At 38.9% G+C, this 16515-nt stretch overlaps 1 protein-coding gene across 1 annotated transcript in view; it reads right to left on the bottom strand.

Moving 5' to 3' along the window:
* npnta (nephronectin a) overlaps positions 1-16515 on the bottom strand; it is a 67563-nt gene that overhangs the window by 39374 nt on the left and 11674 nt on the right. Inside the window, exons 2-3 of the mRNA XM_059341349.1 lie at positions 15599-15699; positions 2944-3036 (exon numbers count right to left, since the gene is read on the bottom strand). Of these exons, the coding sequence (XP_059197332.1) occupies positions 2944-3036; positions 15599-15699 (194 nt within the window). The remainder of the gene's footprint in view (positions 1-2943; positions 3037-15598; positions 15700-16515) is intronic.

Genomic DNA, 16515 nt, shown 5'->3' with positions numbered 1-16515 from the left:
CACCCTTATGTTTCCTCTGTGGTTTGTTTTCGCCTCATCCAACTGGTGTTTCTGGGGTGTTTAACACTCTTGTTAATCAGATTGCCTCCAGGGTCACACATCTGTCCACGCCTCCCACTTAGAGCAAAGGAATGCATCCAAAATATATCTCTGAATGCGTAAGTCTGCAACTTAAATCCACTTATTACTCATTAAGCATTTTCTCTTGGGACATCATCATGCCACAAGTTGCATAATCTTGCAATCAACTAAGTAATTACCTGATGCTGCTTGTAATGATTACTTCATTATCAGATGATTTGCTGATATTTTTTTATTAATTAATTCATTATCTAAAAGGAGACCAAGGCTTATTGCATGTTTATCAGACCAACAGTCCCAAACCCAAAAGTATCCAGTTTACAATTATATAAAACACAGAAAATCTGTTTTCCTCATTTTTGGGGGGTCTCTGGAGAGTTTTAACTTAAAAAAAAATTCATGCTGGAAAGTCGGCTAATGTGCTGATGGCATTTCCTTAGAAACTTAAATTAATGAACTTAGCAAACGTTTAGTAGAACATTGATTCAACTCATTTAAAGCCAAGGCTCCAGACGAATGGTCTGAATATGAAAATGAGATTTTTTAAAGTTTAATTAACTTTAAATGAATACAACACTCCAAAAAACTTTACATTAACTCAATTATAAAAGATTACTTGATTCCCCTACACTGCTGTATGATGTTTTAAAGTGTATCATGCTGACTACTTGATCATGAGCAGCATTGAGGTCAGGGACATTGCTGACCCTTAAAGCCATACCAGTAGAGTACTTCATTGTATAACATGTTTTTAAACTTAACTCGATGTCTACCACGTCTATAGAAGCATTCAGTTGCATAAAATGCCGTACCACACCTCCTCAACCAAATTATTTTTACACAAATGCACAAACATGATATGATATAGTCTTTTTAACCCTGATAAATGGTTGCACTATTGTTTTAAACATGTGTTGGGCTTTATATTAAACACGTCATTAACCTTTTGAAACCAAAACAACTTGGTTAAGGTTAGGGGAAAAAACAGGGTTTGGGTTAAAAAACTAACGTACATAACTGCTGGACAGTTAGGTAGGTGATGTATCTACATACAGAAGTTAACTTACAGGTTCACTTAAAATAATATTCTTGACATTTACTTTGAAACAAGACACAAAAATGGGTCTTTTGGGTCAAAGTCCAGGATTTGTCTGACCCATTTACCTCCCCTCTATCCTTCCTAAGCTGCCTTTTTTGTTCTTTACACTGCATTGTCTTATTTCCTTCTTTCCTATTGTGACATCATTACTACTGTGGCCACTACAGGTTGCCATAACAACAAACATCAACATGGGTTATTATAAGCAGCGCCGCCTGGCTCATAATTACCTGGGTTCACCACACCAAACCTTTATGTGTTGTAGCTGCTGCGGTAGTGGGCCAATCACATGTCATTAAATTGAAAAACACTTATGCTGATTTGCTGTGGGCAAAGCCATACAGCAGTCTTTTTTTTAAGATCTGGGTAAAGGATCAAATATTATTCATTACTGAGTGCTGGAAACCATTAAGATACTGAGAACCGACACCCAGCTCTTGTAGCTCTAGGCAACTTATTTTATTCTTTCACTTGACTCTTTGGGATAAATGTATTGCTGCAGAGGGGCTGCATATTAGAATACGTCGAAACACCGGCCACCTGGCACATCAATAGTAAAGCTCAAATCAATGTTTAATGGAGGCTGCATTTAAATGAGAAAATCTAATCTATGGTTTGAGAATAATTAAATTGGTTTCCATAGCATGTGCCAGCTCCAAACAGAGCCCCCAAGGTTATCTCCACCTAAATAGGCTGAAAGGGCAAGTCTGCCACTCAAAGCTGAGTAAAAGGGAAAGCTCTGAAGCTTATTGGACAAATGGGGCTTCGATGGACACTTGAAAGTACAGTTTCATCTTGAAAGGTCTTGGAATCACATTTGTCAGATAAGTCTGTCTGAACAGTTGGCAGCAGAGTCCATTGTAGTTGGATATGGGACGCTGATCCTTTTTCCTCTCCCCTTTGTTGCAGATTAAGACAAAGTACAGCCGTCTGGCCGGGCAGACAGGAGCCACCTATAGCCTCCAAATGCAGGATGAGTCATTGGGAACATTCCGGAAAGGATTTCAACACCTCCACCTCCTCCTCCTCCGCCTCCTCCACCACTTCAACCCTTGTTTTTAATTACACACTATCCTATTCCTGTCTCAGGGCGTGAATTCCACAAGTATTTTCAAGCTGCTTGGAAGCACGACAACTTCCTAACTAACTGGGACGCTTTAACGCTTTTCAACATGTCCAATCTGTCAGTGATGGAGGACGCACAATAACTCGAGCACACACACAACAGCACACTCTCAATAGCATCGGTTGCACTCAGCTGAGCCAAGTTATCTCAGGTCAGTAATTGAGATGTTATCTTCACTGGAGAGGATGCACCCCCGGGATCATTCAACATGGCCTCACCACTCATTTTCATTTGAGCTGAATCAGCTCCCTCTATCTCTCTCCACACCTCCCCCCCCCCTGTGATTAAAGCGCCGCTGTCGGCTGGTGGCAAACCAGCTTCCGCTCCTTGAGTGGCAACTTTAATACGCTGGTGTTCTGCGGTGCAGATCTGACCACAATAAACAAAGATTACCTGGCTATTGCTCAGAGCAGCGGTTCACCTTCACTTAGTTTTTTATGTGAAAAATGTGCATGTCAGCAGGCCTGTGCGTTGTTTAGAGGGCTTTTGAGTCATGATATGTTCAGGAGGACCATATATATAGTCTAGCTCACCCTCTTTCTTTGTGGTGCATGTTTCAGTTGAAGTGACAAATAAATAGATCACATACATCTGCAGAGTAGCAGCTTTGTTTTCATAGTTCCAGGAGAGAGCTCACCTTGATTGCAGGTCTTGCCGGTGAAGCCAGGGTGGCACTTGCACTTATTGGGTCCCACGCAGTCTCCGTGCTTACAGCCAGGCTGGCACACAGCTGTTCAGGGAGGATTCAAAGAGGAAGAGACAGATCAGTGCAGCGCCCTGGCAGACTACTTGTTCCAGATCAGGATGACAAAGCACTTAATCCTACTGCTCCTTGACTTGGCTGTAAATTATCTGTTTACACCAAAGTTACAGCAATAAGAAAGCATGATGCCTCATTCATATAGGAAATGTGTTTCTTTCTTTCTCCTTGAGCAACTGCGTTATTATCATTGACTAATGGTAATAGGGCAGCCATTTTCAGCAAAACCCCCATAATTTTCACATTGAACGGAGCTGGAAAAGTTTTATTGTCTTCACCGATGCTAAATCACTTCACACTGTGCGAGATAAACGAGAAGTTTGACCTTTTAACACTGAGCAAAGTTTTGATTTTCCTGCTTAAAAAAGAAAAAAGCACTGATATTTATGTTGGCACCCAGCCAACGAGGATTACCTCGGCGAATAATATTTCCCCCTAGGACTGAAGCTGAAACAATTAGAGCACCAAAATAGCAGATTATAATTAGTGCCTCGGCAAAGAGCTGCCCTGAAGATCGTACACAGTGCATGGATGGTGATATTTTGAGTGTGTACAGAGACGTGATGGTTGCGGGAGCTGCACAGCTTCACTGACTCCGTGTTCAGTCTCAGTGAGCTCTGGGCTTACCCTGCTTATCTGACTGTGCTTACTGCAGCTTGCTGCTAAGCATGTCTGATACACGGGGCCGCAGCCAAGTGTTACCAATTTTCATTAAAAGCTTCATTAATTCTGTCATAATACCGAGCAATCAGAGGACTTAATTATCACTGTGGTGGAAGAAGCGGTACATAGGCGCGTGCAGAGGAAGAGATTGTGGCTGAGAGTGCTTATCACACCGGCCTGTTTTGTTTTGTAACTGGAAAGGTGTGATTGCATGGTTTTATTTTTGGGTTATACAGATGTGGGGTTTAATGAATTGTTGTGCCAGTGATGTCATCGGATTACACCGAAACACCTTTCTTTGGCAAAAAACACCACAAAAGAGGTTTGGTGTAACATTAAAACAAATTCACAGATTTATTATGGGGAAAGTTTAAAGATGAACAGTTTAGCAAATATTCAGAATGGAAGCACTGTGTTAATTAAAATAATGCGAATTGGAACAGTGGTGTTGTTTCAGATATTAGTGAGAAGGCATAAAATGATCCTATATTATATATGTCATATACCACTTATACTATACTGTGTATTTCTCTGCATATATCTAAATATATTAATTCATTGATGTTCATACTACAACATTCAATGCACTTGCAATATTTAGTTAAAATATTTTTGTATTGCTTTATTTGCAGTTTTCACCAGCACGTTAATGAAGAAGTGTGACAGTAAATGGTCAAACTTACAACTCTGTCTTCATTGACTGCAGTTTAACTTGGTGTTTAGTGAGAGATTCCACACTGCAAAAGAACACTACAGAACAGATATATTTTTTGCATTTTTTAATATTTTAACTTTTTTCAATACTTGCATAACATTCAGCCATATACTGTGTGGTCCATTTTGCATAAACTCTTGACCACAATGTGCATTTGCAACTACATTTACATGATGCAGAATGTGCACATATCAACTCAGAACAATCCTGCATATTTTGATGGAATGGCAGATGGATGGCGTAGGATATTTTTGCATTAAAATGCAGCCTTATGGAGATATTCAGTATAAGTGCTTTTAACGTTGTTTTTTTTTATAAATGCTAGAAATAAGGTGAAAGCTGCTTGAAAACTGGGGTGAATAATTCTCTCTCTATATGAAATGCATACTTTCAGAATCGAATTACAATCTAAGAAAAATCCATTTATTCAAATTGAGCTCGCGGGGCTGTAGCTGTGTCCATGAAGAACACCTTTAGCTCCTCAGGTTTCAGTCTGTAACATTGTTCAAACTGAATTCAAAGGCACAAAGGTATGTGATGAATCCTCTAAGTGGAGGCGATAACATCTCCAGACTCATTCCACTTTATTTGGCCATGTAATCAAATAGAAAGAAAGTATTGTTAGCCCACTAGGAGCAGCCTGTGATATGAGCCAGAGTGTTCGCACAATGAGCAGTCAAAACTTTACAATTATAAATTGAAATGGCCCAATTTGTAGGAAAAGGAAAGGAGTTGTACTTTTGTGGAAGTAGAAGTTTATTAGAGCGTGGTGTGCTCAGCAGAAGAATTAAAAGAAGCTTGTGATGTTGGTAGTTAGAGGGAAGTCAAATGGAGTGTTTTTTGTTATTCTCCTACATGGGGGAGGATTTGATTAGCAGGATCAGAGGCGGCCATCAACGGGCTTTGCCTCTGAGGGTATTTTTAAGCCTCTGGCCTGGCAGAGAGATCAGGGAAATGGCCAGTGTTCATTAACCGCAGCAGAGGACACGGAGGACTAAAAATGGTCGTACCAGCTGGAAGGCCAAACATAGCATGTATGACCCTCGTTCCATGAACACCATCAAAACATGCCGAGTGATGACACACTTTCACTCTGGTTTACATCAGCCATTCCTCAGGACAGCACACTGCTGCTACGATGCAGATTCTTTTGATTTATTGGCTGTTCATGGACGCCTGATGGTACACACAAGGGAAAGTATTATTTCTTAATTAACACTGATATTGCACATGAATGTTTATATTGGTTTAATGCATGGCTTCATCAAAGTGAGATGGGAAAATCATTACTTAATCAATTACAAGTTGCATCATCATGCAATCCACTAAGTAATTACCTAAGGCTGCTTGTAATGATCATTTCATTATGGGTTGATTTGGTGGGGTTTTTTTTTTATACTGCTAATCAATTCATTGTTTGAAGTTTATAGAGAACAAGGAGACACCTTCAAGCATCTTATTTGTCAGATTAACAGTCCCAAACCCAAAAATATTCAGTTTATCGTGTATAAAACACAGAAAAGCAGGAAATGACAATGTTTGAAGGGAATGTTTGGCATCTTCACTACATAAATGACAAACAATCTCTTCCATAAATTGTTAAGTTGATGATCAAATAAATTATCAATTAATTGATCATTTCATCATTAATTTTAGCTAATCTCAGAACTCATCGGCTATCGGTTTAGACTCTGGGGGTAAAGGACAAACTTTCTAGGCCATCTTAACTTTCCGGCCATTTTTTTCAATCACAGTCCGACAGTCAATTTTAGAAGTGATATTGAAGTTGTAGTTTGGAGACGTCTGAGAATGGATTGGTTTTCTGTATGATTGGGAAAATATATATATATATTTAGCTATTAACAACTACAGCCCAACTGTTCTATTGGTATCGGCATATATGTTTTCCAGAAGGGATGGGCGTTTGGAAGAAACCTGCTAACTCGAGCATCTAACGTTACCAATCAATGAATCAATTAATTGCTATGTTTTTATATATACTCCAGTATGTTTAAAAACATGCATACATGGGCTGAATAAAAGATATATATACACAGTACTATGCAAAAGCCTGTTTTGATAATGGTTGCTTTTATTTTGAAATGGCAAAAAGACTCCCTGTCGATACATAAACTAACTCAAGTGAGATTAAACGATAAAGATAACGCCAAGGAGTTTAATGTTTTATGTTTCGGCCCCCGAAAAGGCATGAGGTTAGTTTTCACAGTAATCTTGCATATTTAAGTGTGTTTTGTGTTTAGATATGTTTTGGATCAAATTAAACCTTTGTAATTTATGCTAGCAAGGTTTGAAACGGTAAGATAGTTTTGCACAAATTAATACTCTTGTATTTCTGTGAGTTTTATAATTGAAATTGCAACTTTCAGTTTGCAAACTGTAGCTTTATCCAGCTTAATTCTCAGCTCAATGGCTTATTCATGTTATTAATAGGAAATTATATGAACCGTTTTTGAGGACAGCCTGACCTTTGTATCTTTATACAAGTGCAAAATCAGTATAAATCCACAAAGAAAAGGTCTATTTTCAATTCAGCTCAAAAAAATCAGCTGCCATACCGGTAAACGATGAAAATGTTTTTTCCCCTCTTAAAATCTGTATCGTCAGGCTCTAATAAAAAGCTGCATTGTTGTTGTTAGAGGATAGCCGATGGGTTTCAACCAACGAGTTACGCCTATTTTGCTCCCTGAATGGATTGTTGTCGGCATGCAATCAAAACCTGCTCAGAATAACTTGGTCAATACTTCTCGGACTACAAATGGAACCCAGAACGCTTCTGATACCAAAATCTCGTCCCGTTGCCTGCAGATTCTACACTCATTTATCTGTTTACAGAGATTAAATGTCAGCACACATACTGCAGATGACAGATCATCTAGTTTGTAGAGTGTGAATTTGTTTTATCTCATTTGTATGCAGTGAAAAGGCCATTGATCGACCGGGTAATGTCATGGTGAATATTTCATTTACCTAAATGATGAAGTATGATGGCATTGGCAATCTCCACCTGACTGATTTCTATGTAGTTACATATGCAGAGCATCTCCAACCGCTAAAATGCTCGATTTTCACTCCGTGCACCGTACAGATGGATATATCACTGATATATATTAATTAAAAAACATTATGGATTTCAGCTTTAAGGCTTTCATTAGTATTCTAAGGGGTCGACTAGAGGGGCGGTTGAATCCTAATGAAACACTAGAGAAGTTCAGCATAATTCATGTTAAGACATGGCTTCAGGTGGAATCATGTCTGCAGAGTGTAAGCTGTTTGCATAGATCTGAGGCCGGCGGGTGGGGGTGGAGGGCCGCTGCCAAGGGGTGTGAGGTGTTAGTCGAGGGGTGGGTGGGCTTGGCTCTATAAATAAGTGAGTGAGCCCAGGATTCAGAGGATGTGCCCCCAGCAATACATGTCCAGCAAGATTATTTCAAGAAACATGTGGAGCTAACCTTGGGGCTGGCACCTTATCCCGGCTACTCTGTGAGTTAAGGCGAAGAGAGCTGCAAAACAAATAGCCAAACAAACAAAAGGTTGCGGGCATTGTTTAGTCTTTGAGAGCAAAAAAAATAAACATGATGTTAGAGGGCATGAGCCTGGTCATTTGAACAAGCAAACATTCCTGGAAAAAAAAGAAGAGAAACACACACACACACACACACACACACAGTTCTGGAGTCACACATATTCACACATATTGCCTTAAGGTAATCATCACTTAGACTGCATTTATTGAGTTTTAAAAATTCAAATGATGTCCGAATTAAACCACCGTCTCCGGGGGAAGTTCTCTTATTTCTGAAATTGTGAATTCCTAATCATTATCATCTAAATGGAAGAGAATTAAACAGTTTCTCTTGCACACTGCGAAACAGTCAAATTATAATCCTCTCTTGAAATTACACCACTGCACTGAAAGGTGAGCACACCGGCATTATCATCAAAGGAGATCACGCTCCCAGTTTCCTCAATATGAAAATAAATGCTGCAGCTACCTGACTGTGAAGAGACATTCATTTTTAAATCGTCTCACAGTGCCTTGAAAGCCTGAATTGTGTCAAGTAATTCGGAACATGTGCCTTTTATTCCCGCATATATTCCCTCTAATTTTTACGAGCAAACCCCTGCATTTTGTTTTCACCTTATTACCTTGAGCAGTTGAAAAGGCACACTTTTAGACGGCGCCCTTTCCAGCCCAGCGATCATGAAAGAGAGCGGAGCAGACAAGGAAACTGCACAGACAATCGCGACAAAGCGAATTACTTAAACTGAGATATCACTTTTCTGCTTTCATCGTTCACTTGTTAGCTCGAATTACCAATTCAAAAGTCCTGCCTTAATCCTGTCCACACCGTTTGTCGAAACAAAGACCTGCACTCAATCAAACTAAATCCCAGTCTCAGTGGATTTGTAAAATCCACCAGGAGCTCTGAGGAAATTACAATGTGTGATCTACTTAATATGGAGGTGATATTCAACCCAGTCCTTTTACAATGCAGAGGAAATAGATGTATGTCTTTCTACCAGAGAAGAAATTAATAGAAAACCAGTCGGGCCTGTGAGACATCAAAGCAGTGTGGCTGCACAAGACCTGCTAGTTACTGTCTTATCAATGTTCAACTCTTCCAGCATTTTACTTTGTCAAAACCTGATTTGAATGTTAACTTCATTGTTGAGACTTTGGGGAGCCAACTCTGAAGTAAGTGGAGTCTCACAGCAGTCTCAATATAATCCAACCCAATCTCCAGACAAAAATGTTGATATTAGACAATTCTGCAAAACCCAAGATTATACCTGTTATGTTGCAGGTCAAATTGACCCATTTTAAAGTTTATAAATCAAAAAAAAAATCAACGAATTATCCTCATTGAACTATGATCTGTGAGAGGTACAGAACACCATTGCACTACATATTGATTGAAATGGTTAGTAATGGAGTTAATCATGAAATATTAACAATGTTTATTGGGATTTTTTGGTTTCTGACACTCCTGGATAATTAAACATGCCCTGGATCAAATTGACCCATGAACATGATTGCTGTTCCTGAGAAGTGAACATAGCAGGAGGGTTAAATGATAATGTTTTCTCACCTGTTTCTAGAGACTGTGGTTTAAATATATTTAATGTTAAGCTGCGAAATCATTTAATTGTGGTTGGGGAATGATTGCGGCCTAGGTCGGGTAAAAGAAAAACAAACAAACAACATTAATTGCAGGCTGGTGACCAGACACAGACTTCTGCAGAAACACTGCACCCAAATCCACCTCCACACTCTTACTCTCTACCTTGTTATATTTAAAGCTAAGGTAGGTATTTTTTGTTTGTTTTTATCCCTAATAACCTTTCAGAATATTGTAATTCAAGAGGTCTTAGAACGCTACTCCTGCACCTCATCTTGGCTGAGTTTTTTAAGGCTTTAGAAAATCCAGCCCGTGATGTGAGACCAATCACAGGTCACTTAGAGATGGAGCACTCCCATTCGCTGATGCATGTAGATGGTGAAGCTTGATTTAATGGTGTACTTTCCTGCAGAAAAGATTCCTATTCCAGTTATGGCAACAACTGCTGACACTGTAGAGCAGCTGTTAAAAGTTTACACTTCTGATAACTACGGAAGAGGATAAGGGTCAGGTAGGAGAAAGCAAACAATAAGGGGAGGAAAAAAATAATTATGCAGTTCAAGAAAAAAGTCTAAATGGCAAGAATAAAGTCAACTGATAGATGTGCCGTTTCTATGAAAACAATGTTCCTCTGATGATTTATTGACACTGGAACAACAAATCTATGAATATCCTTACCTTACCAACTTTACCGAACACGAAAAGTTAACTTTATTCTTGACATTTCAACTTTATTCTCGTAATTTCCACATTTTTCTCAAACTGTATAATAAAAAAACAAAAGGTGCTCCCCTCATTATTTTTTCCTCATCCATAGATGAAAATTCATGCTTATGTAGCCAGCCAGAGGCTCAAAGGGCTTCAAAGGCCACAAGTTTGAAAACAGGTAATTCTCACGGAATGCTGCTATATAATAGAATCAGGATTACATATACAGTCATGGAAAAAAATATTAGACCATTGTTCTCTTCAATTTCTTGTTCATTTTAATGCATGGTACAACTACATTTTTTTTTCATGGTTTTCTTGATAATAACCAAAATCATTATCAAGAAAACCATGGAAAATGCCTAGATATCAGCTCTTAAATTAAACTCTTATGAGCTATTTTATTATGTTGTTATCATTATATTTGTCCAAACAAATGTACTTTTAGCTGTACCAGGCATTAAAATGAACAAGAAAATAGAGAAAACAAGGGTGGTCTAATATTTTATAATATTATATATATTTTTCTATGACTGTATGATCATGATGGTTGAAAAAAAATGACTTGAACTCCTACAGGGTATTGTATTACCTGGTGGGAGGGGCTTATGGCAGAGAGCGGAGAGCTGCAGGAGGGGACTTTATTACAAGATTCTGGTGGGTTTTTTGCCTTCTATAAAACTTCCTGCCACATTTTTTGGCACCAATACTGCCTGCATTGAGGTGAGATGCAGAACTGTCAAATATGAATTGAAGTCAGAAAAATACTGTGCTGTATAATCACAAGTTCTTCAGTCAGCCCCTAAATCTCAGACAATTTCACTTTTCAGAACGCCTAATATGGATGAAATAGCTTCAAATTACAGCCTCATCAGTCTTGAATCACCTGACATCAAATGTATGAAATGATTGAAGTTCCTGCTCCACAGACTGAGCGGACCGATTGACTCTAGAGGGATCAACTTGTTGATTAGACGGTTCTCCATCTTCATCAAGAGTGTAAGGGATGAACAGTATTTTTAGAGTCATTACTGTTAACTGTATTACACTGGAAATGCAAATGTTCAAAAGCTCACGGTGGCAGTAAAATGTTCACGGTGGCAGCTGGTTAGAATAAGTAGCTTCAAGTGTGGCTCTGCCTGCCGGATGGCCTGTCAGAACATTATAAGTAGAGCTTCAGTCTACTATAAATCTAAAGCTCCTCTCTCTCTTCCTCCATCTGCCTGCTTCCCTCTCTTGTCTCTCTCTCCTGATGTCTCTCCCCTCCACTCCAGCAGCAATCATCTCTAACTCCCTACCTCTGAACCATTTCCCTTACACCTCAGGATTTTTAACTTTCTCCAACTTTAACTCATTTCTCTCCTTCCCCCCTCACTCTTTCAGTTCTGTGAGGAAAAGAAAAGAATCAGGGTTGATCCATTAAGTTTCTCATTCTTTGAGAGAAGTCCCCCACACACCGATCGCTGAGCTCCACGGCTGGGAAAGCCACAATCTTGCAGCTCCAATCTAATCTCTTCTATCGCCACGAAAAAAAAATTACCAAGACCTGAAATCTGTACTGACTGCATCCTCTCACACACACACACACACACACACACACAGACACACACACAAACACACATGCACACCACCATGATTACACTTCTTTCTTTCTGAAACCTTCCACCTCCCTCCTTTAAGGTTTAAATCAGCACCTCTACTGACTTGATGGAATACTGATTGTAGTCTCAAGTGAATGGATTTGAGTTGTGCACCTGGGCAGGAGCATTCGGAAGCATTAAGGGAAGCACTCAGCGAGTGATTTAACTCACAGAGCAGATCTGATTTTGTTGAAATAAAAAGCGGTGGAGTGAAAGTGGTTTCGCAGCGTGATGTGGTGCTTAATCTCAAAATTAGCTCATATTTTTTGGCTCAACATGGAACTTGTGAGACTCCAGAACAAAACAGAAAACATGTTCACACACTGCTGTTCGGCTCGTCGGGGTGATTGATGGAAACACGGCTTTAGAGATCTGACTGTGTTTGATTTATTATGAAATAAATACAATGATTGGTGTCTGTAGACAAAACAATGACTGCTTTGACTTAACTACACGACAGCATGAGCCGTGGCAATTTTCACTAAGGTGGAAATTTCTAACTAAACATGCATCATGTCTTGTCCCCCATTAGAAGCTTTTAGCATAACAAAGTCAACTTCTTCTCTCTCGTCCTCATCCAAACCCCACATCTATTCCACCTTGAATTGTGTGAGCACAGGAAGCTGTAAAGGCAGAGAGCCCAGTACAGATGCACTGGGAGCTATTGGGCATTGAGCTTGCTGACTGCTGCCAGGATTACTGCTGAGTTGGGCCCCATTTTCAAACAAACACTATCAAATGATACAATTGAGCTGTCTGAGTAAAAACAGTGCTGCTTTTGTCTGAATCATTCCAGCACAGATTGTGTAGTTCAAGTGTCAAGGCCTTGGGAAAAGGTAGGTGTTTTTTGAACAAACTAATGTTAGAAAAATAAACCCTCTAATTTACAAGCATGAAATCAACCCCCCCTCAAGCTACAAGTCTAGGTCTGTCCCATAAACCATTAGCATAACTTGTTTTTCTGACTCCGAGTGTTTATGTAAGAATAAAATTATCATATTTTGTGTCTAATGGAGATGAAGCGGGAGGTGGATAAAAAGCAGATTTGTCTTGCAAAGACCTGGGGTTAATCTGGCTGAGCTAAAAGGAATACAAAACACTGAGGCCATGAACTCAAGTAATACTGTTTGTGTTCTCCAGAACAAAATAGGAAATCTTGCAGCGCACTTCAACATCAAGTGAAAAGATGGCACCCTTCCACTTTTACATGAAATTGGAGTGAAAAACAGTTGCTAAACCCAGCAGAAAAATAAATCTTTTAGCTGCAGCAGCACCAAACCCAACAAGCAGTGTGTGACATATTTCCAACAAATAAACAACAACAACAACAACATACACATTTGAACAAATAAACAAATTAACAAAAGGTCAGCTAAAGCATGGTATGATTACCTTCAATACATGAGAACATAAGTGATTGAAATGTGGTAATTTTAGCAATAAAAAACACAAAATGAGTTGATTAAAAGCAATATTTTAACAAGCTACAAATAAGTGGCCAGAACCAACATGCAGTTATGAACCTTTTTCCACAGCAGGAAATTAAAAACTTGGTGCCACATTCTGCTTTGTGTTTCCACTGTCTTTTAAAAATCTCACATTTTAGAAACGCTTGGCTGAAAAGGCAGCAGAAACTTATATTAATTAAAAAGGGGACAGACGTCATTTTTTTTATGCACTGTTTGATTGGCGATAGAAGAAGTGGCACTAATCCTGACATTGATTTTCTCTCACTTTTATGTGAAATTGAGATGTAAAATTATAGGCAAACAAAGACTGAAATAATATTATTAAAAAAGGAGGGGGAAGAAAAATTATCTCCAGTGTGAGAATAATACAGACTTTTGACATGTTGGTCCAACAAGTGGTCACACTAGTGAAATGCTGTTGTGATTGTTGAAGCTTTGACTTGACCAATCACAACTGACAGAACAGTCTGCAATTTGTGGCAATATCTGGATATAGCGTCATCCCCTGAGCAGAGCTGAATTTTAGTTTTTAGAACACGGAGAGCAGTGGAAACGAAAGCAGAACCTGTGATAATTGCTGCAAATTAAAGCTTAAAGTTTAATGAGGAATACACTTAACAGTTTTCTTTTTATTGATTCCACTCTCTAAATGTGCAGGCTGTTTTTATTCATTGTTCACAGGCAACCTACTATAAAGACTGACAAAGTCCACACAGGGAGGCGGTTCGGGTTCATGGGTGGGTCAAAAAACATCAGATTTCTTTGTGCCCCCTTTGAAACCAAAGATCAACATGGTTATTTTAAGTAAAGAACCAAAGCTAAGTTCTGTACGTAACTACGACATGTACGCAATTACGTCAACTAAGTCATGTTTTATGTCACGTATGTTACTATGTCATGTAGTTACGCAAGGATATACTTGCTTTTAACCCAAACCATTATCTTTTTTCAAAACGTAACCAAGAAGTTGTGTTTCACAACATTATCATGTGTTTAAAACAAAAACTATGCATCCGTTTCATAACATTTACTAGAACATTCACACTTAAGGTATCAACCTTAAGATATCAAATGTTTTCATCAGATATCATACAAACTGTTGCATGAGGATACACTGATATATGAAGCTGCCACTGGTTCCTGTTTCCAGTTTTTAGGATATGGTAAACTAATTAGCTGCAGGCTTTACAATCGTACTTGACGGATACAAGTTTTGTTTATTTGCATCATAATGAAGATACAAAATACATTCAGATGTGAGAGTGGTATTGATTTTCTCATCCTACTTTAGGGAAGGAAATAAAAAAGTATATTTTTCAAACTGTCTAAATATATTCCTTCAAGTTGCTTGTTAGTAAGTTCCTGCTGTGGAAAAGGACTATTTATACGTTAACCCCTTCCTGATTAAACCTCCGCAGCAAAGCAGCAGCTATACCAACACAGGCACCAAGCCATGCAAAAGGATCTGACATTTGTGAGACAACCCGTGTTAGTATATATATATATATATATATACACACATACATACATACATACATATATATATATATATATATATATATATATATATATATATGTATGTATATATATATTCACACCTCCCTGGGTAGCATTACAGGAGAGCAGAGGATCTTTACACAATGTCAATATGTGTGAAATGTGACGTGTTAATATTTCATACAGTTCATGTGACACAGGCGTGTGGCCATGACAGAAGACATCCTCTGAATCCTCTAAGTGGCTTAGCTGAATATAAAGATGAGTCGAGGTCTGTACACCTGACAACACCATGGATTGTGTTCACACTGCTTGTTCTGGCAGCGGTAGCTAGCTTGTTTTTGCACAGTAGTAATCTATAATCAATCTCCCATCTACCCTTGAATGTGTCCACCTGCAGCTACAGTCTCTCCCTCATTATAGCCACCCACAGTCTGAATATAAATGTCAGCTTTCCCCCGGTCCAACCAGCCATTATCATCAATCTTTACTCAAAGATTGTCCCAGGTGTGATGCTCCATTAGCTGTATGTGTTGCTGTTGTGCATGTGTGCGTGTGTGTGTCCCCGAGCCTCTGGTTACTGTGCTAGTGCTGCAGCATCTCCTGTGTCTAATAGCATCTTTGACCCCAGCTTGAAACCTCGCAACCTTGTTAGCCCTGTTTGCCCCCAGCAGCAGCAGCAGGCATGGTGGCACTCACGCTGGCAGTGACCCCAGGAACGACGTGTCCATCCCCAGCAGCAGTCCACCCTGGCCCCGTATCGACACAGGCCGTTGGACGAGGCCATCTGCCGTGGCCACCTGTGAGAGGATGACACAATTAGTTCACAGCCAATTAAAATGTCTTAATGAAAAGCAGGGGTCTTTTCAGTGTTGTTTGGAGAGAGGCTTCAAAGCGTTTCTCTTTTTGCTGCTGCAGAGAGAAACAGACAAGTTGAAAGCTTTTCCTTTGTATGAAGAAAAAAAGTAATTTCCATTCTTTTGACCTGTTAAAGTGTTTTTGGAGTTTTTTCATTGTCTGGTTGAGAAAGAAATAAGGTGTTGCATGTCGTACGGACTGCAAAGCGCTTTGAGGCAAATTTATGATTTGTGATTTTGGGTTACATATGTATTAAAAAACATATTCATCTATAGAAATACTTCACCTTTAAAATTATGTATATGGCTTGTATATCAATTACTTATATTTCTCTTTGTTTATACTGTAAATCGTTAATACTTTATAGTTTTATTTTTTTGTTTATTTGCTTATATTTCTAGTTTATACTGCTGTTTACCATTTATTGTTTTTTCAACTTTGTTGCTGTAATTCTTGTAATTTCCCCGTTGTGGGACTAATAAAGGAAATCTTAGTCTTAATCTTACTCACATGTTACCTAGAATTCTGGAAGGAATTTTCTTAATGTTGTAGATTATGGTGTACATTCCTGATGAATTTAAGTAACTGGTAGCCGCGTTTAATAACAGCAAACCATATAAAAACTGTTAAAACTCTCACACAGGTCAGTACTTCGCAAACAGGTAGGACATCAGAAAAAATGCATGCATTTGGAAATTACTGAGCATACAACAGGATAAATGAGACTTGGATTATACTGCAGGAGTTGTGTTCCAGAC

The sequence above is a fragment of the Centropristis striata genome, chromosome 1 (genome assembly GCF_030273125.1).
Source record: "Centropristis striata isolate RG_2023a ecotype Rhode Island chromosome 1, C.striata_1.0, whole genome shotgun sequence".
In the NCBI taxonomy this organism is placed as follows: domain Eukaryota; kingdom Metazoa; phylum Chordata; class Actinopteri; order Perciformes; family Serranidae; genus Centropristis; species Centropristis striata.
This window is presented reverse-complemented; position numbering and strand designations above follow the sequence as displayed.